We start from the raw sequence: 23801 nt of genomic DNA on the forward strand, positions 1-23801 counted from the left end.
AACAACTTCTTCAGGAAATTTTAAGCTCACCTGAATGTTTCTTAGGCATAGTTAGTATTTATCACCAAAACCATTAAGTCCAAGCCCTGTTACAGACTTTAAAGGTGTTTTCCCCCAAATATCTGACATTTAAAAAAAAAGAAAATTATGGTATTCTTGAAATCCACTATCCAGAACAGCATTGCAGCCCACATTCTCAATTTTTACCCTCTCCATAGCATGAAGTAGAGTTTAGGTTGAATTGACATATAAGGAACTGATGATGAGATCAATGTAACTGTCCTTGGGGCCCAGAGTGACTCCTTCCCTGGCCTTGCTCTGGCTTCCTGAAGCTGGATCAGAAGATTTTAACTTTTCTATGACCAAGGCTGCATTTTTTCTACAATTCTCTCTCTCTTTCCTCTCTCTCTCTCTCTCTCTCTCTCTCTCTCTCTCTCTCTCTCTCTCTCTCCCTCCCTCCCTCTCTCTCTCTTTTTTATTTCAGGGGATATTTCTCTTTCCGTGTTTAGAGGTTCTGGGCTGTTCTCTTCCATTATTCCCTTCCTGTTCTGTCATGTACTTCACTTTCCTCTCCACACCCTGGTTCAAGATCTGTATGTTCCGCCTGCATCATGAGCTCTTGGGGCTGCTGTTTTTTGCTGCTCGGGCTCATCCTTCACCTCTGTATAATGGCGTTTCTGGTCCTTTGTTCTCCCCTTCGTTTCTTTGGTGAGGTCTGTCATTGGAGATCCCAGTTTTCCTGTTCTGCCCATCATTTTTGACTATGCAGCCATTCGTTCTGCTCTCAGCGTTCTCATTTCTCCTTGGATCCATGCAGGAGCAGCATGCTCTGGTTCCACGTTCTCCTCAGCTTCCCCTTCAAGCATTGGACTCCAGGACTCCACCTGGAGGCTCTGGACAGTTGGTTGGCCCGTCGGTCCTGACTAATAGGCTCTTTCCCAACTTCTCCTCAATAGCCGTGGACCAGTGTGCTCTGGGCACCCATCAGTGCCAGCATGTCTGCGTGAGCGATGGAGACGGCGCCCATCACTGCGAATGCAGCCAAGGGTACGCCTTGAACGAAGACCAGAAAACCTGCTCAGGTAAGGCAGCAGCGGAGGAAGGAGAACCTCTCGATTGGCCCAGGACACCTGCAAGGCCAGGCCTGACCCCCCACAGCACTGAATGGATCCCGAATTAGACGGCTTCTACGTAATAATAATTCGCTCTCTCTCCAGGCCTAGGACTAGAGCACCCGTGAAGATGGGGTTCTAGAGCAGACAGTGTCAGGCCTGGAAGGTGGGGGAACACACATTTCTTAAACAGCTTTTTTGGTTTTAGTTGTTTCCATCCTAGCTGGCTCCCTGATACTGGAGTGGTTTGTCATGGACTTTGCTGGCTCATTTTACAGATGAGGAAACTGAGGTTGGGAGGGTTAAGGGACTTAGCCAAGGTCACACAGCTGGTAAATGGCCGAGGCTGGATTGGAGCTCCAGCCTCCCTGACTCTAGGTCCAGTGCTGTGCTGGACTAAACGCTTCCCAAGGAGGATCTCACTGGAGCTCACCCCAACCCTGGGCGGTGGGCGCTAGTAGAATCCCTGTTTTACAGATGAGAAAACTGGGCCGGACTGAGGTTAGCGCCTCGCCCAGAGTCCTTCCACATGGACAGAGCTGAGGCCATAGTTGAATCCTGGCTCCAAGTTCTGTCCCTGGGGACACCCGGCAGCCCCTGGGCAGCGGAGGGACGCCAGGAGTGGGGCCGCAGAGGGGCGGATCGATGAGGGACTTGGGGGGGCCCCACCCAGCCCTCTCAGAGCCCGGAGACTTGGCGATGGGCAGGCCGTGCCCTCCTGCCCACACTGTGCCTCGCAGACTGGTCTCTCTTGGCCTCTTCGGCTTCCTGCTGACTGGCATGCCTGTGTGTGCCCGTCTTTTGGCAGCTGTTGATATGTGCGCTCTGGACACGCATGGCTGTGAGCACATCTGTGTGGGGGACAGTGCTGGGGGCTTCCACTGTGAGTGCTACGAAGGCTACCTCCTGGCGGAAGACAAGAAGAGCTGCTCAGGTAGGGCGGTCCTGTGGCCAGGGAGATGTCTGGGCCACCTCTGGGGCATGAACACAGCCAGGAGCTCTCCTCCTGGCCCTTGGCCAGACCTCGAGGGCCTCAGTGTTCTCATCTGAGTGATGGACCTCTCCCATGAGGCTGTGGGGAGGGAAGTCCGTTAGTCAGACAGACGGCCAGGTTCTGGGGGCTGGGGAAGGTGTAGACACGCAGCATCCCAGAAACCTTCTCCAGAGGGCCTGGTCCACCGGCCCACCTCCAGAGCTGCGGGCTTTGGGGGCTCTGAGTGCGGGTGGGGCTGCCTGGTGCTGTTTGTCCTCCAGGCTGCAGCCACCATTCAGATCAGCTTTCCCGCTGCCCAGCCAGGAGAGGGCCAGGGGGATCCCTGGGAATGCTGGGAAGAGGCTGCCGAGGAGGGGCAGCGGAGAGCCGGTTTGGCCCCCTCTGGGCTTTACAGGGGAGGACATTGAGTCAAATGACTTGTTCAGGGTCATGCGGCTAGGCCACTGAGGTAGGATTTGAACCCAGCCCTTCCTGACCTCAGCCCCAGCCGTGCTCTCTGCTAGACCTCTCTGGATCCCGGGCAGCCAGTGTGACTTAGGAGAAATTGGGGGGCCTTGGGGCGCCTGGGGGGGCTCCTCCCCCTTCTCTGAGCCGGCGCGGCCCCTCCCCTCTGTCCGCAGCCCAGGATAAGTGCGCCTTCGGCACCCACGGGTGTCAGCAGCTCTGCGTGAGCGACGGGCCCGGAGCCCACCATTGCGAGTGCTTCGAAGGCTACATCCTGAATGCCGACCAGAAGACATGCTCAGGTGAGAGCCAGCAGCGGTGGCGGCGCCTACCGTGGACAGCTCCGGCTCCCGCAGGCTGACGGGGGGCGGGACCAGCGCCGGGGGGCGGGGCCTGAGACCCCACGCGGAGGGCGCTTCTCCAGGGCCCCTGCTGGAAGGAGGCGGAAGGAGCCACGTTTACCCCGCAGGGGCAGCCATTCTGCCTTGGCACTTCCTCAGGCCTCCCTCGGCTCTCGGCGGCCCTTCAGCGGCCTCCGAAGCTCGTGGGGGCGCCTGAAACCCGTCCAGCGGAGGAGGAGCCCCTGCAGGGGAATGGGCTGAACCGGCAGCCCGAGTGGGGTGCCAGAAAGCCAAAGGAGCCCAGCTAGAGCCTAAGCGGGACGGCCGGGGTGCCTGGGCAGAGCGGCCAGAGACAGACACAGAGAGAGGCAGAGACACAGACAGAGACACAGACACAGAGAGACACAGAGAGACAGGGAGACACAGAGAGACACAGACACAGAGACACAGACACAGACAGAGACACAGACACAGAGACAGAGACACAGAGAGACACAGACACAGACAGAGACACACAGACAGAGACACAGAGAGACACAGACACAGAGAGACACAGACACAGAGACAGAGACACAGAGAGACACAGATACAGAGAGACACAGACACAGACAGAGAGGGGAGGGGGGCCCCTTAGCCTCGGACACCCGGAGGCAGGCTCTCCCCCGGCCCCGCCTCCTCTCCGAGCCGGGGAGGCCGGGCCACGGGCACACGGTGAGGGGGCGGGGCTAGAACCCAGGCCTCCTGGCTCCCCGGCTAGGGTGTTAGCCTCTGTTCCCCGGTTTTGCTCTGTCCTCCTCCGCGGGCAGTGGCGCCCCCTCCTAGCTCTCCCCTTCCACCAGACAGCTCTGGCTTGCCCGCTGCCTTGCTGAAGGTGCTCTCCTGGGTCTGAGCGTGGCCTTCCCTCCGCTCCATCCACACTTTCTCATCCTGTGCCACTGTTGGCCCCCCAAAAGCCCCTCTCAGAGAATCTGCCTAAAGCCCTCTTTTAAGCCCTTTTTTCCGTCTTGGAATCGATTCTAAGCTTGGTTCTAAGACAGAAGACAGAGAAGGGCTCGGGGATTGGAGTAAAGTGACTGGCCCAGGGTCACCCAGCTAGGAAGTGTCCAAGATTCGATTGGAACCCAGGACCTCCTGTCTCTAGGGCTGGCTCTCCTTTGGCTGAGCCTCCACTCTTGGAGGCCTTGGTGAGGCTCAGAAAGCCCCCGGAGGCAGAGCTAGGCCTTGGGCTGTCTCTCCTCCATTACCTGACTCTCCCCTTTCTTTCCTGGGAAGAAAGACCAAAAGCCAGAGCTGCTTATTGACCTCCCCCGCATGTGCCTAGCCCGGGGCTGGACAAATACAACCGGGAGGAGTTCAGCCTGGAGCTGGGGGGAGGCCAAGAGACAGCAAGAGGCCTCCTGGGAGAAGAGAAGGCACTCAGGGCTCGGGGCTCGGGGTCTTGGTTTGGCTTCTTCCTGCCTCCACGACTGCTCCAGTTTCTCTGGATCTCTGGACCCGTAAAGCGGGGCAGCTGGTCCAGATGACTTTTAAGGCCCCTTTGAGTTCCGTATCCTCTGAGGGTGAGGAAAGACAGACGGCCCCAGAGAAGCTCTGAATGCTGGACAGACATCATGGGGGGGGGGATCCCTCGGTGTGGCCCAGTCAGAAGAGCCTGGGAGGAGGGGAGACTGGAGCAGGGCCCTGAAGGACGGCTGAGCTAGAGAGGGCAGGCCCCCCCCCCCACTGACCGACAGGGCCCAAACCCCCTGGCACCTGCGGCGATGCCCGAAGGCCAGGGAGCCTGGCTCGCAGGGGTGTCCTGGGCTGGGCTGTTGGGCTGCGGAGCAGCCAGGCTCCGTCCAAGGGGAAGGAAGAAGCTCAGGTTTCCCAGGAAGAACTGGGGGGGGGGGGAGTTTGGCTGAGAAGACTCTGTGTGTGTCCGGCTGCGGGCAGCAGAGGGCCTGCCCACCCTTAGTCCAGGCTGCAGGGGCCTTTGGGGGCTGAGCAGTGCTGCCCGGCTCCCCCTTGGCTTTAATCTGTAAACGCTTCCCTCCCCTCCTCTCCTCCCGTGGGCAGCCCGCAACGTCTGCGCTCTGGGCACCTACCGCTGCCAGCAGCTCTGTGTGAGGGACGGGCCTGGCGCCTACCACTGTGAGTGCCAGCCGGGATACCAGCTGCAGGAGGATGGGCGCTCGTGTGCAGGTGAGGCTGGGCCCTGGGGGGAGCCTCCTCGTGGGCAGGGGCAAAGCCAGAGGACTGAGGGGCTGCCAGGGAGCCCTGGGCTGGGGCAGGAGGCCCCGGAGGGCCCCTCTAAGCTGTGCCCGTCCTTGTCTGCAGCCGTCGAGGAGGCCCGGAGCCTGATCTCCAGGGAGGACGCCTGCAGCTGCGAGGCCTCCCTGGCCTTCCAGGAGAAGGTCACCTCCCGCCTCCGGAGCCTGGCATCCAAGCATATCCTTTCTGGCCCCTCTAACCCCCTCGGCCTTCCGTCTTAGCCTCAGTACTGGGTGTGGGTGACTCACCCAGGGTCACCTAGCCAGGAAGAGTCTGAGGCCAGAGTGGAACCCAGGACCTCCCATCTTTAGGTCTGGCTCTCCAGCCACCCAGCCACTCGCTAGCTGCTCCCCTTAAGCTAAACACTGAAGGGGTCAGCCAGTCAGTCAGCTGATCCACAGCATCTATTAAGCACCTATTATGTGCTGGGCATTAGAAAGACACGGACAACAGGGAGCTGACTTTTCTCACCCTTCAAGGCTCTCCGTGGGGGGGGGCAGGCATGGAGGCAGGTGGGCAGGAGAGGTGAAGGGTCATGGGGGGTCCAGGGTCCAGAAAGGCTTCATCTAGACTGGCACCGAGTCTCCACAGAAATGGGGCGGCTGTGCTGGCTCCCCGGTGGAGGGCCTGAAACAATCTATGTGGGGGGCGGCTTTTGGGCAGCCCAAGCTCGCTTCTTATTCCTGTGCCGGGGAGCCAGTCTCAGAGGAAGCACTGAGCCCTGTGGGACAGGGGAACCTGGGGGGCTGGTTCTGGGCTGGATCCCCCGCTCTAGAACAATGGTATCCCTCCTCCTAGGAGCTCGGGCGCCTCTGGGGAGGAAGCTGTTTTCAGCAGGGAGTGCCGTGGGTGCTCTGTCCGGCTTTGTGTCTCGGAACACTGCAGACACTTCCGCAGAGACCCCAGTTAGCCCCTGATCCCAAGCTTCCCCCCAAATCTTTGATCTTGAGGGCAGCTGGGGTCTGCCCCAGGGGAGCGGGTCAGTGATGGTGCCTCAATTTGTGATTATTTTCCCACTGTGGTGGCGGAGAGTTTAATGGGAAGCCCACCTGTGAGATGAGGGCAGCATCTGAGGCTTCCTGGGGGACGAAACCTTTGGTTTCACCTTCCTGATTACATCTCAGGAGCCGGGGTTGGGGGTGGGGTCCGGGCTCTCCCCTGGGGGGCTACCTGGAGGACAGGGACTTTGGCTTGGGCTGGGGGCTCCGTCTGAGCTGTGCTGGTGCATGCAGGGAGCCATGGGAGCCATGACAGCCCCGACCAGGGATCCCTTCACCAAAAGGTGCTCTTCAAGTGTCCAGTAGTCCTAACACTAGTGTGGTTAGGAGGGAGCCTTGGCTTTGCACCGAGGGGGGATAAGAGCTCCGTCAGCTTCTCCAAAGCTCCTGCCATACGCCATGTTGACCTTAACGAGGAGTTACTCGACGACATCTTGGAGAAGTTGCAAGTCAGTGCTTTGAGACAGCTCCACCGCTAGAGCCGCCCTTCGTGCCAGCTGCCTAGCTTTATGGGCCTCTGTTGCTGCGGCTGTGGTGCTTCCCCGCCACCAAAAACTTCACTGAGCAAACAGCGAGATGGATTTCCACAGTCCCTCTCTCTGTCTCTGTCTCTGTCTCCCTCCCTCCCTCCCTCCCTCCCTCTCTCTGTCTCTCTCTCTCAAAAAGCAACACACAGAGGAACTGAGCTTTCTGTGTCCCTGCGGCGAGGTGCCCAAACGCCTTCAGCTCCCCCACCAGTCCGGGGCCAGCTCCCCTCTCCCTTCGTGGGATTTCCATCCCTGAGACTCTTCAAAGAAACCCAGATGCTCGCCTATCCCAGGCCTGGAGCAGGGAACAGACTGCAGGAAGGTCCGTCAGCCAGATGCTTCTCTCCCCAGGTTGGGGTTGTTCCTTGAGCCATTTCAATTCTAGAAAGACTGCTGTGCTGCTGGTGCTAACCCATAATAAGAAGAATAAAAGGACAGTGGCCACATTCGCACTGGGAACCTTCAGGACTTTTGTTTTCACCCTCTGTGCCCTCATTAAAAGCTTTCTTCTTAAGTTTGGGTCTACCATGAGTATCTCCCTTTCCCAGATAAATCAGGAACTGCTGCCAAGCAAGAACCAGGATGATTGGCCGGGCTCCCCTGCCTTCGCCTTGAGCTTTGTCTGCCTGGGACAGTCACTGTCCAAGTTCTGAAGGCAAATCTCCCCCACAGAGTCTCCTGCTGTTGCCCTAAGCTCAGGCTTGTGCTCCCTCAGCCCCCCTAGACCTACGCCTGGTCTTGGGAAGTGGGGCTCCCACCCTGTTACCAGAAAGTCTAACCATAAACCCCTGAATAGAAACTCCAGATATTCCAGCAACCGGGAAGCCCTGGAGCTTTGTGGCTTCGTCCTGTGGCCCCAGCCCAGCCATATTCTCTTCTGATAGACGGTATTCTGAAACCTCAGGCTCGGGCGGTGCTTTTTTTCCAGCCACGTGTCTTTTATCCACGGAAGCCCATCAGGCGTTCCTGACCATTTTTAGAGCTGTTGCACCGGTGGGTGCATTTTATAGTTAAGGTGGGAGCTGCAGTCTCACCTGGCTCATGCGACCTTAGAAGAATAAACACGCTCTTCACTGGAGACATCCGTGGCATTTCTGCTTTCCCAGGACCATCGCCAGTGGGCTGGTTCTCTGTGGAAAGTCCTAAGGCTAGAGGGAGGGCAGAGCAGGGGCTCTTCCCTCTCCGGCCCCCGCCCCACCTGCTTGGCTCTTGGCCAGAGTAGACCAGGTCCAGCGTGGAGAGGGGAGCCAGGCTCTCCTCAACCCCCCTCGATCATTAGGCTACGACCCCGGAACTCGGGGAAATCCTGTCTACAATCCCTGCCAGGATCCTTCTAGAAAGGCAGCTCCATACTCGATAGCTCTGTCTTCCCTCCACCACGCAGCAGACACGCGTGTGCACTGAAAACACTGCCAAGGCGATGCAGTGAGCCAGAACTCCTACGACACGCCACTCAGGCAGTCATTTCTTGGAGATGGGCTACGTGCCGGGGATAGAAAAAGAGGCAAAAGCCAGCCCCCTCCCTCGAGGAACTCATGATCCCACAGGGGAGACAACATGCAAACACAGACACAAATAGGCCACACACGGGATAAGTGGATGACTACAGAGGGAAGCTCTGGAATCAAGGAGAACTGGGGAAGAGGGCATCTGAGCTGGGACCTAACAGGAGCCAGGGAGGCGTGGAACCGTCCTGGCATCATGGAGGTCAGCCAGAGAAGAGATCTGGAGGGTCTTGTTGGTAGACCAATGGCCCTGGCTCAACACACACACACACACACACACACACACACACATATATATATATATATATATATATATATTATATATATTATATATAAAACTTTAATTTTAATTTACATTTTTAAAATTTATTTTATGCCAGTGACAGATTTCCACATAAGTTTCCCAAGGCTACACGATTCGTGTTGTCTCCCTCCCCCTCTGGAAGCTGACAAGCAATTCCACTGGGTTATACGTGGATTTTCACCTAAAACCTGTTTCCATATCATTCATCTCTGTAATAGAGTGATCTTTAAAACCCCAACCCCACATCTTCTCCCCTGATAAACAAGTGATAAATCCTACATTTTCATCCACGTTTCCGCTCCCACAGTTCTTTCTCTGCATGTAGAGAGCGTTCTCTCTGCCCCTTGGGATTGTCCTGGATCACTGCATTGCTATTAGTAGCAAAGTCTATCCCCATAGATCATTCCACAATATGCGGCTCCTGTTGTTCTCCTGGTTCTGCTTATTTCAGTCTGCATCAGTTCACGGAGGTCTTTCCAGCTCTTTCTGAGCTCCTCCTGTTCACCATTCCTTCTAGAACAATACTATTCCATCACCATCCTGTGCCACAATGTGGAGGGACACCCCTTTAATTTCCAATTTTTTGCCACCACAAAAAGCATAGCTAGAAATATTTCTATGCAAACAGGCCCATCCCTGTTTGTTTGTTTTTAATCTCTTAAAGTATATGTAGAGAGGGGAGGTGTAAGAAGCCTGGAAAGGTAGGAGGGGGCTGGCTAGGAAGGACTTTTAATGCTGAACAGAGCATTTTGTACTTGATCCTGGAGGTGATAGGGAGCCACTGGAGTTTATTGAGTTGGGGATGACGTGGTCACACGTGCTCTTTAGGACAATTATTTTGGTGGCCGAGTGGAGTATGGACTCTCAGAGTCTGCAGACAGGCAGCCTCACTGGCTGCTAGAGTTCAGCTGGGAGGGGGTGAGGGTCTGCCCTGGGCTGGAGAGAAAAGGGTCAGAGGAGAGAAGAGGACAGATGACATATTGAGCCCTTAAACATCAAAATGTAAAACACTATGGGATCTCGGGCCAGGCATTCCACTCTCCCCTCAGCTCTGGGTAGTTCGAGCAATTCGTTCAGGGAGGACTTCTGGGAAAATTAGGCAACAGTCTGGCAGGAATTTGGTTTGGGCGGCTCAGATGAAGAGCCAGGGCTAGAGGTGGGAGTTCCTGGGTTCAAATCTGTCCTCAGACACTTCCTAGCTGGGTGATCCTGGGCAAGTCACTTGACCCCCATTGCCTAGCCCTTACTGGTCTTCTGCCTTGGAACCGATACACAGGATTGATTCTTTAAAAAAAAAAAAAAAAAAAGAACAAAATTGGGGTTAGACAAATCCTTCACGCCATGCACAAAAAAATTCCAAACAGATACACAACCAGGATAAAACAGTGGCACCATCAACAAATGCGAGGAAGGAGGAGGAGATGTGACTTTCCGATCTACAGATGGGGGACACATTCATGACTGACCAAGTGCCAGGAAGAATCACACAAGATAAAATGGAGATTTTTGAGGACGTGACATTTAAGAGGTTTTGTGCAAACAAATTTAATGTAAAAAATAGAAGGTGTGTTATTGGGGTTCTTTGGGGTTCATTGAGCCTTAATATTCAGGTCCACGCTATAAACTTCCTGTGGATGTTTAGAGGACTTGATAACTACGTTTCCCATGATTCCTCTTACATAGGAAGTGTGATTACATAGACAGAGGTATAAGACTCCTGGTGTGATTGGGAGACGCTCTCTTTCGAAGGAAGCAGCCAGGTGGGCAGAAGGGAATGGCGGGCAATTTGGATTAGATCTTAGCAGGCACGTGGCCTTCTTAATTACCAATATGGCCAATATGGCTTTAAATGAATTATTAATACTTTTGAATATATCCATCTATATCAATATTATTCGTAACAAAGGAAAATAAATGGGAAAATTTGGGGAAGATTTTTTTCTGACAGGAGGTCGGTGCAGTGAATAGAGCTCTAGGTCTGGAGTAAGGAAGATATGAATTCAAATTCCACCATGGACTCTTTTTTCTTTTTTTTTTTTTTAAACCCTTAACTTCTGTGTATTGGTTCCTTGGTGGAAGATTGGTATGGGTGGGCAATGGGGGTCAAGTGACTTGCCCAGGGTCACACAGCTGGGAAGTTTCTGAGGTCTGATTTGAACCTAGGACCTCCTGTCTCTAGGCCTGACTCTCAATCCACTGAGGTACCCAGCTGCCCCCTCCATGGACTCTTACTAGTTGTGTGATCTCAGCCAAGTTACTGGACCCCTGTTTGCCTCAGTTTCCTCATCTGTAAAACCAGTCAACACTTTTTATTTTATTTTATTTTATTTTTTTAATCCTGGGACTCCATTCTAGGAGCATAGGGCCACAACCAGTAGGCAATGGGACACACAGTCGCTCAGGGTCACCCAGCTGGGAAGTGTCTGAGCCCGGATTTGAACCTAGGACCTTTCGTCTCTAGGCCTGGCTCTCAATCCACTGAGCTAGCCCAGCTGCCCCTACTTTAGGTTGCAGTTTCTTTAGCAGATGTAGTTTTTACAGGGTGGGGTTGCTAGCCCCACGCCCAACCCTCCTCCTTTTTCATCCGGGCTAGGGACCGTCCTTGGCCCAGGAGTGGTAAGGGTGGGCAATAGGGGTCAAGTGACTTGCCCAAGGTCACACAGCTGGAAGTGTCCGAGGCTGGACTTGAACCCAGGACCTCTAGTCTCTAGGCCTGGCTCTCAATCCACTGAGCCACCCAGCTGCCCCATTCAGACTATTCACAGGAAGGTCAAATACTGATGCTACAGCTTAACCACTTTGGCAGGACTCATTGGAAAAGACCCTGATGCTGGGAAAGACAGAAGGCCAAAGAAGAACAGAACAGCAGAGGAGGAGCGAGAGGGACAGTGCCTTGAAAACAATGAACATGAACTTGGACAGGCTTCGAGAGAGAGTGGAGGAGAGAAGGCTCTGGCGTGGTAGGGTCCGTGGGGTCATGAAGAGATGGACATGACTGAACAACAACAAGAACGGGGACAATCATAGCATGGGCCAGGACAGCGAGGTGGCTCGCTGGAGAGAGGGCCATGCCAGGAGACCAGAAGTCCTGGGTTCAAATGTCACCTCACTTAACACCAAATTCCCAGCCCGTACTACTCTTCTGCCTTGTGTTGACTTGAAGAGAGAAGGTGAGGAGGGCTACAAAGAAAATAGCATCAACCTTCTAAGCTTGTTGTAAGGATCAAATGAGATAATGTTTGTAAGGCACTTTGAATGGTGCCTGGAACATGGGAAGCACGATATAAATATTAGCTATTCTGGATGCAGGCCTCATTTCCTGTATACATCCACACATGTTTGGATCGGATCCCAATTTAGAAGCCGAAGAGGCATTCCCCCATGGATGATGGCCAGAGGAGACGACCAGCAACTTTTCAAAGAACAAACTCCAAGTTAACAACCACCATATTGGAAAATGCTCTAAACCAGGAATAACCGGAGAAGCGAACATTAAAGCCACCGTGAGATTCCCCCCTTATCTATCCCAATGGCAAAGAGGAATTGTGGGAAAACTGTTGGTAGAGCTGGGACTTGGTCCAGCCGTTCTGGGAAGCAATTTGGAAGCATGCTCAGAAAGGTCCCAAACCCTTTGACGGGGCTAGACTAAAGAAACCAAAGCAAGGAAGGATTTATATGTACAAAACTACTTGTAGTCGCTGTTTTTCTGAGAGTCCAAAGTTGGAAATGAGTTTGGGGGAAGGGAGACCTCCTATTGGGAAATGCGGGAATGAAATGGAGTATTAGCAAGCCCCAAGAAATGACAAAATGGGCCATTTGTGAGGACACTGGGAAGACCCCTATGAACCGATGCAGAGGGAGATGAGCAGAACCGGGAGAACAATGTACACAATAACAATGCTGGAGAGAAAAGCCACTTTGCTTTTTTTTTTTTTTTAAATAAAACCCTTACTTTCCGTCTTGACTCCAAGGCAGAAGAGTGGTAAGGGTGGGCCATGGGGGTCAAGTGACTTGCCCAGGGTCACACAGCTGGGAAGTGTCTGAGGCCAGATTTGAACCCAGGACCTCCCATCTCTAGGCCTGGCTCTCCATCCACTGAGCTACCCAGCTGCCCCCCACTTTGCTTTTTTATTGAAAAACCTTTTTTCTGGTTAAGCAGGAAAACGTTTAACATTTGACTTTTCAAATTTGGAGTTCTGAATTCTTTCCCTTCTTCCCCTCCTCCTCCCTGAGATGGCCCTTCATTTGGAATCGATTCTGCATGTGCCGTCATGAAAAACGCATTTCCATATTAGTCATGTTGAGAAAGAAAGCAATTCATTAAGGGGGCAGCTGGGTAGCTCAATGGATGGAGAGCCAGCCCTAGAGATGGGGGAGGTTCTAGGTTCAAATCAGGCCTCAGACACTTCCCAGCTGTGAGACCTTGGGCAAGTCACTTGACCCCCATGGCCTACCCTCACCACTCTTCCACCTATAAGTCAATACACAGAAGTTAAGGGTTTAAAATTAAAAAAAAAAAAAAAAAGAAAAGAAAAGAAAGCAGACCAAACCCAAACCAAAGCACAAGAAAGCTCAAGTTAAAAACATCTGCTGGGATCGGCATTCACAGCCGCTGAGCTCGTTCTCCGGACAGGGAAGCCATTTGTCAGCAGGAGTCCTTCAGAGCCGCCCTGGATCATTGTGCTGCAGAGAAGAGCCGAGTCACTCACAACGGTCCATATCAGGCCGTGGGGTTGTGGCCGCATAAGGTGCTCTCCTGCTTCTGCTTGCTTCACTCTCCGTCACGTCATGGAGGTCTTTCTGGCTTGGAGAAAGCCTGAAATCTGCTCACCACGACCGACCACGAGGCCCAGAGAATGAAGACGAAGCTTGCCGGTCACCGGCCAGTGAGACAATGAACTTGGAATGCAGCCGCTGGAAAGTGCCACGTGGCCAAGGCGGGAGTTTCTTGTGCCGACTCTGCACGTCTGGCCAGAGGACCTGGTTTTGGGGTTTCAACATTGTTTTTCAGCAATGGGATGGGAGTGAGAAGGATGCATGAACAAGTACTTGTTGGCTGGCAAACCAAACTAGCAAACGTTCAAACAACAGCCCCTCTGAGCCCAGGCCCTCCTCTCGGTGGCTCTCTCTGCTCAGCCCAGTCCTGAGGGCGCAGAAACAGTCTGTCAGGGATGGCCTGCTCTGGCTCCTCTCTCCTGACTTTCCTCCATACCTCTACAGTAGCCTCTCCTTAGAGGCCAGGTGACCTAGTGGAGTCAGGAAGATCAGGCTTCAGTCTCTCTGTGACACTTGCTGGCTACCCACTGGTCCATGTCCTCATCTGTAGAATGGGTTTAACACTTCCTGCCCAGCCCCTTGGGCTATTGTGAGGCTTAAATGTGGTAATACATGTAAAGAGCCCGATAACCTTCCTCAGGAATCGCCCCCTGCCAATCCCCTCCGCTTGTCCTGGGTCACAGGCCCGGATCTCAGAGGAAGTGATCCCAGGGGTGGTTACTGTCCGGGGAGGGGAGTGTGTGTGTGTGTGTGTGTGTCACAGCTTGAGCTCAGCCTTGATTCCAAGAGCCAGAGAGGAGGAGGGAGACCTTTTCTCTCCTCTCCTTCGCTTTAAGCAGGAGGTTTGCAGAGCCCAGACCGCTGGCGGGGCCAATTCCCAGCCTGGAGCACCACCTGCCCTTTTTCGTACTTGCTATGGACTCCTTTCGGTCAGTCGGCTCTCTTTGGTTTTCCCTGGATACAAAGATGTCCTCGTTGGACTGTGGCCACTTCGGTTAGTGCCCTGCAGCTGGGAGCCAGCTCCTGCCGCCCTGCCTTCCCCTCCCCGGGGCGCCGTGAAGGAGGTTTTTACCCTGCCTTCCTTTTCCTATATTACTCACCTCTCTCCCACCCAGCAAGCCATCCTTCAGCACAGAGACTTGAGCAACAGAGAAGAGCAGTCGAGTCAAGCCAGTCAATGCGCCGTGAGCTCTAAGAAGGCCTCCAGCTCTAACAGGGTGCTCCTGTGGGCACTGGCGGCCGACCGTCTGGGCTTCCCTCCGCTCTCGGAGCCCCCGGCTTTGTCTGCCAAGAGCGGGGACAGGAATCGAGCCAACTCTTCTTGCTCGTAACGGTCACACACTGTTGAAATCCGGGCCATCCGCTTGGTTCCTGAAAGGGAGACGGTACCCGTAAGCAATGAAAGTGGCAGACGTGCCGGCAGAGCCAGTTGTCTTTGACCTTCCTTTCCGTCTTAGAATCTAGACGGAGTATTGCTTCCAAGGCAGAAGAGGGGTAAGGGGCTGGGGAATTAGAGCTGTGACTTGCCCAGGGTCACGCAGCTAGGAAGTGTCTGGGGCCTCCTATCTCCAGGTCTGTCTAGCCACTGAGCCATTTTAATTCGTGCATAATTAATATAATAAATATGTATACAAACATGCATATGTATTTGATAATTACCTCATGGTGAGGGGCCTTTGTTCTCTTCATGAAATCTTCTTGGAGAATAAGGGTGAGGAGGGCAGTACGGAACACTTGGGGAGAGAGGAGGTTTAGAGCAGCCATTGTGGGGAGATTGCTAGAACATCCATCAATGAGGGAGGAATAAAAGGGCTGCTGGGCGGTCATGAGGGATCTGGGGAGTCTATAACATAATCCATTCAGGTGATCTACATTCCTCCAGTGGCATTTGACGTGCCAGAGTGGCCAGAGGAGGAGGAGGACTGAGAGGGTGACCCCACTTTGTGCTTTGGCAAAGCATGACACCTGATGGGGTGAGGGACCAAAACATTCAAGGGCAAAGTGGAGCTGCTAAACCCTAGGGCCATCTTTCTTTTCATTCATTCATTCATTCATTCATTCATTCATTCATTCATTCATTCGTTCGTTTGCTTGTTTGTTTATTTTTAGTACTTTTTATTTTTTAGAAAAGTTATCTTGGTTCCATGATTCATGTTCTTACTTTCCCCTTCACCCCCTCCACCTCCTCCCCTCCCCCCCATAGCCAACATGCATTTCCACTGGTTTTAACATGTCATCAATCAAGACCCATTTCCATATTGTTGATAATTGCACTGGGGTGGGTCATTTCCGGTCTGCGTCCCCAATCCTGTCTGCATCAACCCATGTGTTCACGCAGTTGTTTTCCTTCTGTGTTTCCTCTCCTGCAGTTCTTCCTCTGAATGTGGGTAGCATCTTTTCCATAAGTCCTAGGGCCATATTCAAAGTGAGACCAGAGCAGAGTCCATGCTTTGGAAGACCAAAGAAGGGTTGAAGTGAATGGGAGGAATCTCTCCAACTAAGATGGAATCACTGTCACCTCTAGCGACATATTCCATGACCTGTTGGAGAGCGAATCACATGGGAAGTCCTTGTGGGGACACATCTCAGATGGACCTTGCTGATCTGATGGTCCCCACTGCACAGGTCCAACGGCTACCCAGGAGAAGGCTCAAAGCATCTCCAAGTCATGGCGTGAAGTGGCCTCTCGTCCAAAGCCTGATGGACCACACAAATCTGGGTCTCAGTCTTCTGAACCACCATCAGGAAGAGGCAGACAAAGTGACTCGGTGAGGATACGGTTGACAAAAATCCCTTAAGGTGGTAGAGGAGGGCCTTTCCTTCAGGGAGAACAATTTTCCAAGACCAAACTTGACAAAGTCAGGAGCCGAACCCAGAAATCTCACTGCTGAGAGAGAAGTCAAAGGCAGGAGGGTGCCCTGTACATCACGGTATTGATAGCAGAGCTTTTGTGGAAGCAAAGAACTGGAAACAGAATCGACGCCCTTCTCATTGAGTCGGTATTTACTTATCCAAAAGCATCAAAAATGAACACTCCAAATTTTAAGAATATTTGTTGTGGATGTAAAAGTCCTTTTTTTTTTTTTCTTTAGAAGTATCACCTTTTAAGATTTCTCTGATGATGCAAATAGCAAAGTAGGCCTGATGTTATTGGCATCTTTTCCTTATCTCTCACTGTGATCATGGCACAAAGAACTGTGCTCCAAATTGTTCTGAAACATTTTGTCCACATGGAAACTTAAAATGGATGAGCAGAAAAAAGACAGTTAAAATCATATATAAAAGGTGTTAAAATAGTCAAATGGCCTTGTTTTTGTTGTAGCAATAAAATGACCAAGTGCAGTGACTTGATTTAATAAAGCATCTTTCAAAAGCTGCTGCTCTGAGTATTTTTAACCGTAAAATATCCTAATTTAAGGTATTTCTCGCTCTTTTGTTGTTGCTGCATATTGGGTCTGATGAGTTTCCCAACATTCCAAAAAATACAGAGTTCACAAATCACTGTAAACATCTTGACGTGGTTACAGGTACTGTAAAATGCATGTTTTCTCTGGAAAGGGAAAATATCGAATCAAAAAAAGTACTGCTCCTTAAAAAAAAAAAATCAATGCCCTTCTACTGGAGAATAGCTAAGCAAATGGAGGCACACAAAGGCCATGGGACATTACCATGCAGTGAGAATGTCTAGAATCCAGAGATGCCTCAGAAGACTTGTATAACTGATGCAGAGGGAAGGAACCAGGGCAGCAACATCCAAATGGCCGTGGCCACAGAAATAGAAGAAAAATAGAAAAATGGGCCAAATGAAGACTAATTATGTTGACTAAGGTGGGCTCTCAAGAAGGAACGATGATAATAGCCAGTGTTTGTATGGCGTTCTCAGCTTTGCAAAGGGCTTTTCAGTGGATCTCTGCTGCTCCTCACAAGAACCTCTGTGGGGGAAGTGCTATGTTCATGTTTGCCTTTTTCAGATGAGGAAAATGAGGCTGAGAAGTTTGAAAAGCTGTTACAAGAGATGGTTCACGGGGTGAGAGGGAGAAGGGATATATTTGGAAATGAGGGTGATAAAAGAGTGAAAAAGAGCCACTATATCTATCACTATTTGTCTAAATATCTATCCATCCTTCTATCTATCCATTCATCTATTGATCCATCTGTCCTCTACTTATCTATCTGTCCCTTCATCCATCCATCCAATTTATCCATATATCTATCCATCTATCTGCTGTCTGTCTGTCAGTATTAAAGAAGAAATGGTCAGGAGGTGGAGCGGCTTTTGCTCCTGGGCAATCTTTCCTCCCAGTGGCCTACCCCAATTCCATCCATGCAAGGAGAACCCGTTGGCTCTTGTTCCGAGCTTCTTTGTCAGGCCATCATCCTTTTATTCCTCGGGCCCTGGAGAGGCTCCCAAGCAGAATTTCTGTGCATCCTTTATGGGGATGGAAAATGTCTTGCTACCCCAGTGCTTTCTCCAAGCCTGATCCACGTCTCCTTGTGAACTGAAGGGCATTTGGGTCTGGAGCCTCAGCACGGCCAGGACTTGCAGTAAGCTGGAATTGGTCCCAATCAGCACAGACAGAGATGCTGACCAGACCACACTGTCTCCTTCCTGACATACACACTCCTTGAGGCACTCTAGACTTGGCCAGAACCCAAACGGACGTGGTCCTTTCTATCCAATCTCAGAGGCCTGGCCTTGTGAGGGCTGGAGACACACATAGGCTGTTGCCTGTGTCCTCTGTAAACTCTGTGGATGTCGGGGCCACTTTGGACCCATTTCTCTCCCATCTCTACTCCCGACTCTTTGGACTTTTCCAGGTCTGCAGCTCCCTCCTCTGATCCCTGCCCAGGACCCCAACGTCCTGAAGTTTCCAGGCCATCAGTCCTTTCTTTGGCCTCCCCTCTGCCTGAGTGGCCTTCCTGCTGCCTTTTGTGGGATCTTTCCCCGCTGGAATGTAAGCTCCCAGAGGGCAGGGGTTAGCTTTTGTTGGGGCTTTCATTCATTCATTCATTCATTCATTCATTCATTCATTCACCCATTTTTGTATTCCCAGGAGTTGGCCCGACTTTGGCCCAGAGGTAGCCGCTGGAAAGGCAGGTTTGGGAATGATCGTCCTAGAGATGGAGCTCCAGGGTATGTCTGCGGGAGGAGCCAGCAAAGGAGACCGAAGGAGAGTTCTGAGAGGGAGGAAGAGATCCGGGAGAGAGCCCGGAGGAGAGGAGGGCTGGGACGGCCATGGGCTGTGGCCCCCCTGGAGAGAGCCGCGTGGGTGCGCCGATGCGGCCGGGAGCAGGATTGTGAAGGGTGAAGAAGGGGGAGAGGAGAGAGAACCGAGGAGCCTCGTGCTTTCCTAGGCCTCCAGGGGAAGAAGAGGCGGGTTAGCAGGGATGGAGGCCTCCAGGGAAGGTTTTTTCCGAAGGGAGAGCTGCGGGCCCGCCGGTAGGCAGGGAAGAAGAGGCTGAAGGGAAGGGGGGGCGGGAGGGCGAGGGTCTGCCTCCCGGAGGAGACGGGATGGAATGGGATCTCTCGAGTAGGTAAGAGGGTTTCATCCGCGCCTCTATGCGCTCCCCTGTCCTGTTCTTTCCTATAATTCCCTTCACTAGCTCGAGTCCAGGCAAAGTGGCCTAACTGCTGTCCATTTCCCGGGTTATTGCCGCCTCCACGCCTTGGTCCAGGCTTCAGTCAGTCCTCCAAGAGGCCGTTGGATCCCAGCAGAAGCCCGAGTCTCAGACTGAAACCCCCGGACTCCGTTCCTAGCCCTAGGCCCGCCCATCAGTAGCCGCCTCTCCCTCCCCTCCCCTCCCGAGCGCCTCTATCCTGCGCCTGCGTCGCCACGCCCACTCGCAGATTACGTCACCGCGTAATCACGCGTATGTTCTGGCGGGCGGGATAACGGCGCCACAATCTCGCGGAGGGGGCGGGGCTGGGGCTGGCGCGGGCGGCGGCGGTTGCCAGGGCGACGGTGGCGGCTCGAGAGCTAGGAGCGAGGCTAAGGCGTCACCCGCTAAGCGGTCTGAATAAGAAGCTCGTCCCCCTGGACCCCCGGGGCCCCCAGCGCCATGTTCATCTACCTCAGCAAAAAGGTGGGGCCCGGGGGGGGGGGGGGGACGGGGAGAACTCGAACCTAGGCCCAGGCCCTCCCCCAGGGGCTCCGTTGCGGGAGAAGGAAGGGTCACACTGCGAGGACTCCCCTGGCTGTGGCCTCCGGCCTCTGGGGGCCGCCTCAGGAGAGGAGGAAAGGCCTGGACGGCCACACCCCCTCCTCCTTCTTGGGTAGCGCCTCCTCCCCCAGGGCTCTGTCCCGGACCTCTTCTCCCCTCCCCTCCGTCCGGGAGGCTTCCCCTGGGGATTTGAGCGCCTCCCTGCTGGCCTCCAGCCTCTCATTTCCAACGGAATGTCCGGGAGGCAGCTTCCGAGGAGTGTCCAAAGCAGACCCGTGACCCGGCCCGCCCCCTTCTCTCCTCTCACCCACCCTGGCCTGTGGCACTAGCCCCTTCCCAATTCTTGGCCGCCTCCGAGAGAGCTGCGGGCCCTGCTGGTCCAAGGGACGCCTGGAGATGATTCCGCGGGCCACTCCCGGCACGCATCCCTGTTTCCCCACCTCCCCTCCAGCCTCTGTCGGCCGCTCTCTCTGGGCTTTCCCAGTCTGCTGGTTGTCAGGTGAAAGCTAGGGGGTCTCCATTTTTATTTCTCCCATCACCAGGCATTTCGGGCATTTTGTTAATCATCCAGCCCGGTCGGCTCCGATTTTTAACTCCGTTTCCGGCGGGGGCTGCCGCCGCCCTTATTTGATCCACTTGGATCCGTCTCCAGATTGTCTCAGAAACGAGGCCTCTCCCCTCTCCTGCAGTCGTGCCTAACCCTCCAGATCATCCGCTGCTCTTCTGGTTTTAGCTGCACTGGATCCACTGGCCCTAGCTTGGCCCCCACAGGTCGTTTCTTCCCGGCTAAGCTTATTCCGGGCCACTCTGCGGCCCTTCGGCTCCTGGCTCCCGCCTCCTTCTGCTGGCCGCTTTCGGGTTTTCTGAAAAGCTTTTGTCCCCAGGAAGTTCTGGCTCCAAGGACAGAATCACCCGGCTGATTCCTGCTGCCAGTATTGTGGCGAGCAGAGCATTTGGGACCTCGAGGCCTTGTTCCTGCCCTCGTTCTTTTATTCTTTTTGTGGCCCGAAGGGCGGGATGAGCGTAAAGGCTTGGCAGACCCTTCCAGACTGGTTGGATAAAGACCAGATTTGTCATTGTCCTTGTTAGGTCTCCAGGCCTCCACTGGGGTGAGCCTTTGACAGGAAGAGAGCAGTACAGGAGGTTGTGCTAGTAGTAAACGTTTAACAACCAGACTCTTGTGTGCGTGTGTGAGGATGCCCAGATTTAAATTTAATTTGGATTTTGAACACTTTCCTAAGTCTAGCCCAGTGATTCCCAAAGTGGGCGCCAGCGCCCCCTGGTGGCTGCTGCAGCGATGTAGGCAGCGGTGATGGCCACAGGTGCATTGATCTTTCCTCTTCATTGCTATTAAAATAAAAAAAAAAAAAACAACTGATTTCCAGGAGGGCTAAAGAATATTTTTTCTGGAAAGGGGGCGGCAGGCCCCAAAAGTCTGGGAACCCCTTGGCTAGACAGTGAACCAGACAAGCCCTACTTTATAGAGATTGCTGATTTCTTCAATGCGAATGGTCCAACTGAAAAGTTCTACAGCTCTCTCTAGGAAGCTCACTGGAACTAGTGATGGCAAACTCCAGATCATGGCAGTTCTTGATCTTTTGTTCCTCTAGATGTATCCCTCCTCCCCCACCCCCCCAGTTCAATCAAGTGATGACTTTGATAAAGTGCTGACTAAGGAAACGAATTTGGGTCATCCTGCCATTTTTGTTATGGCTTGGCCTACCCATAAGCAGTGACCGTTTCTCCCATTACTCAGATGTCGTTACTTGTAGGTGTTTTAGAGCTGGTGTATCTCGTCCCATGCGTGGCTTGGCTGGTAAGACTCCTCTGGATTTTATACTTTCAGATATTTCAGATGGCGTTTCTCTCACTCCGTCTGGCTCGGTTCTCACTCCAAATTCTGTTCATCTCGGGCAAAGCCATTATTGTGGTTATCGGGGAGAAGGCAGCCCTGGCTGGTAGAAACGGAGCTGCTGCTGCTTTTCTTTGGGAGTAGAGCTGCCTTCCCCCAGAGTTGTGGGGACGGCAATTTTATAGAGAAAAAGTCAAGGTTCCTTTGCCCTTTCCCCTAGGCTGGGCTTGAAGAGATGAATTAGCTCCCTCTGGGTGGCCCTACACAGGTGGGAACTAAAGGAATTTCCCCTGATGGCTGTTCGTTGGAGGGAGCCAGGTGACCCCAGAAGTGCCTCTGGCTTTGGACTCAGGCTGATGTCGTGTGGTGCTCAGGGATTCTAGCCCTCCTCGGCACCCCTGGCCTCGAATATGTGCTGGCACCTGGCCTGGGACACAGTCTGGTGTTATTTTGCGGCTTTATTTTCTTTACCATGATTTTGTCCTTCCTTTATTTTCCAATTTGACTCTCTTAGAGTTCTGTAGGGAAACTGTCATGGCACCTGCAGAAGGCAGGAACTGTGTTTCTCTTGCTATAACAACACGTTTCTAGGTTTATACAGAATAGAAATGGTGATAGAATAGCCTTGCTTTTCTTTTTTTCTTTCTCTTTTTCTTCCCTTTAAGAAATTTTTTTTTCACAATGCTTTTATAATATTGGAATTAATTGTTCTTTAGTTCTTTAAATGTTAGGTAGAATTTGCTTGTAAATCCCTCTAGTTGTGGGATTTTTTTCCTTTTGAGAATTCACTTACAGCTTATTCAGTTTCTTTTTTTATTATTATTATTATTATTTAAACCCTTAACTTCTGTGTATTGGCTCCAAGGCAGAAGAGTGGTAAGGTTGGGCAATGGGGGTCAAGTGACTTGCCCAGGGCCACACACCTAGGAAGTATCTGAGGCCAGATTTGAACTCAGGACCTCCTGTCTCTAGGCCTGACTCTAAATCCACTGAGCTACCCAGCTGCCCCGTCAGTTTCTTTTTTAAGACTGGGTGATTTAAGCCCTCTATTTCTTGTTCTGTTATTACCTGAGGAATTTTATATTTTTGTAGTTATTCATCCATTTCATTTAGATTGTCAGTTTTGCTGGAATATAGTTAGGTGACGTCATTTAAATGATTTTTTATTTTTGTTTTCAGTTCCAAATTCTCTCCCTTTCTATACTTCTCCCCAACTCATTGAGAAGGCAAGAAATACAAATGAAGTTATGCAAAACCTATTTTCCCATTGCAGAACTTTCTTTTACAAAAAGCAAGACATGTAAAGAAAGGATGTTCATTTTCCCTCCCGATATTTCTCTCCCGCCTCTCATCTGTCTCTTTCTGTCACTCACAGTTGGTTTATAAAATCATCTTTTAGCTCTTTTTAAAATACTTGGCCTCTCCCAGGAATCCAAGTTTAAAATGTGCTCAGTGATACTTTTCTTTGTGGCTTTGTTTGTGGTTGTTTTAGAGTCCATCTTTATTCTGTTTCTTTTAGAGCACAACTGACACTAGAGTAGTTCTTTGTTGTGACATTGTTTTGGTTCGTTCATTCCTCCATTTAATTTCCTGGCAGTGCTTTTTACATTAGGGCTATGCTTGGTGTGCTTCTGCAAGGAATACCTGAGCAGACTTGTGCCCTTTTTGGACTTTCTGCTGCTTTCTTGGAGTCTTGAGCATTATTCAAAGACCTCAGAGACAGCTTCAAACTTTTGCTTCTCCCAAAGAGGTCTGATCCAGGACAAAGTCTGATCATTGCCCTTCTGGTCTGAGCTCTGCAGATTCCTCATCTGGGTTTGGGTCTGTGCCACACACCTGTGTGCTTACGCCTGGCTGGAATTCTAGCTGTGCTTCAGCGACTCTCGGCCATTTGGAAAGCCCTGCAGGTTCAGAGGGACAGAACTGTAGCTCCTCTTTGGGGATTCCTGTCCTGATTATTGGCCTATTGGCTTTAGATGGAACTAGATACAGGGGCTAAAACCTTCCTCCACTCCCGATTGTTACCCAGGGGCTACTTCCTAATGAACTTGCTGAGGCCATGTTTGCTCTTCACTCTGTAATGCCACCCCTGAGCGCAGGCCCTTTCCTCAGGCTGCTCTGTAACTGGGTGGCAGAAACAGCTGTTGGCTGGCACCAGGCCAGGGACTGGGACCTTTTCTTGCCCTGTTGAACAGCATCTGGCCCCATTCTGGTCCTGAGAGCTCTAGAATGCTCCATGTGGTGCTCCCTTATCCAGACCTCATTACTAGAGCCCCCAGACCTTTTCCTCTGTCACTATGCTGGCCTGGGATGGAAATATGACTCACTTTGATTTTCTTTTAGATTTCCCAATTAGAATTTGGTCTGGGGCATTTTCTAGATCTTTGTGGAGGAGTTGTTTTGGGGACCTTGGAGTATGTTTTCCTAATATTCCTCCATCTTGGCTTTGCTGCTTGATTCTATGCTTTCTCTCCTTCCCTCTTTCCCTCTCTCCCTACTATTCTTCCCTCTCCCTCCTTCCCTCCCTCCCTCTTTC

General features: G+C 52.3%; 2 protein-coding genes across 3 annotated transcripts in view; both read left to right on the top strand.

The window, feature by feature from the left end:
• The window catches only part of MATN3 (matrilin 3), a 27415-nt gene extending 20674 nt beyond the window's left edge, over positions 1 to 6741 (top strand). The window contains exons 2-8 of the mRNA XM_044663701.1: positions 818 to 900; positions 957 to 1082; positions 1921 to 2046; positions 2727 to 2852; positions 4947 to 5072; positions 5208 to 5318; positions 6563 to 6741. Coding sequence (XP_044519636.1) covers positions 818 to 900; positions 957 to 1082; positions 1921 to 2046; positions 2727 to 2852; positions 4947 to 5072; positions 5208 to 5318; positions 6563 to 6618 — 754 coding nt within the window. The 3' untranslated portion in view covers positions 6619 to 6741. The remainder of the gene's footprint in view (positions 1 to 817; positions 901 to 956; positions 1083 to 1920; positions 2047 to 2726; positions 2853 to 4946; positions 5073 to 5207; positions 5319 to 6562) is intronic.
• A 12494-nt stretch (positions 6742 to 19235) lies between these two features.
• The window catches only part of WDR35 (WD repeat domain 35), a 62637-nt gene continuing 58071 nt past the window's right edge, over positions 19236 to 23801 (top strand). The window contains exon 1 of one of the 2 annotated variants that reach the window (XM_044663004.1): positions 19236 to 19335. In XM_044663004.1, coding sequence (XP_044518939.1) covers positions 19312 to 19335 — 24 coding nt within the window. In that variant the 5' untranslated portion in view covers positions 19236 to 19311. Of the gene's footprint in view, positions 19336 to 20769; positions 21230 to 23801 lie in introns of those variants that run through there. The other variant, XM_044663003.1, reaches the window with a different exon arrangement.

This window comes from Gracilinanus agilis, chromosome 2 (assembly GCF_016433145.1).
Source record: "Gracilinanus agilis isolate LMUSP501 chromosome 2, AgileGrace, whole genome shotgun sequence".
Classification (NCBI taxonomy): domain Eukaryota; kingdom Metazoa; phylum Chordata; class Mammalia; order Didelphimorphia; family Didelphidae; genus Gracilinanus; species Gracilinanus agilis.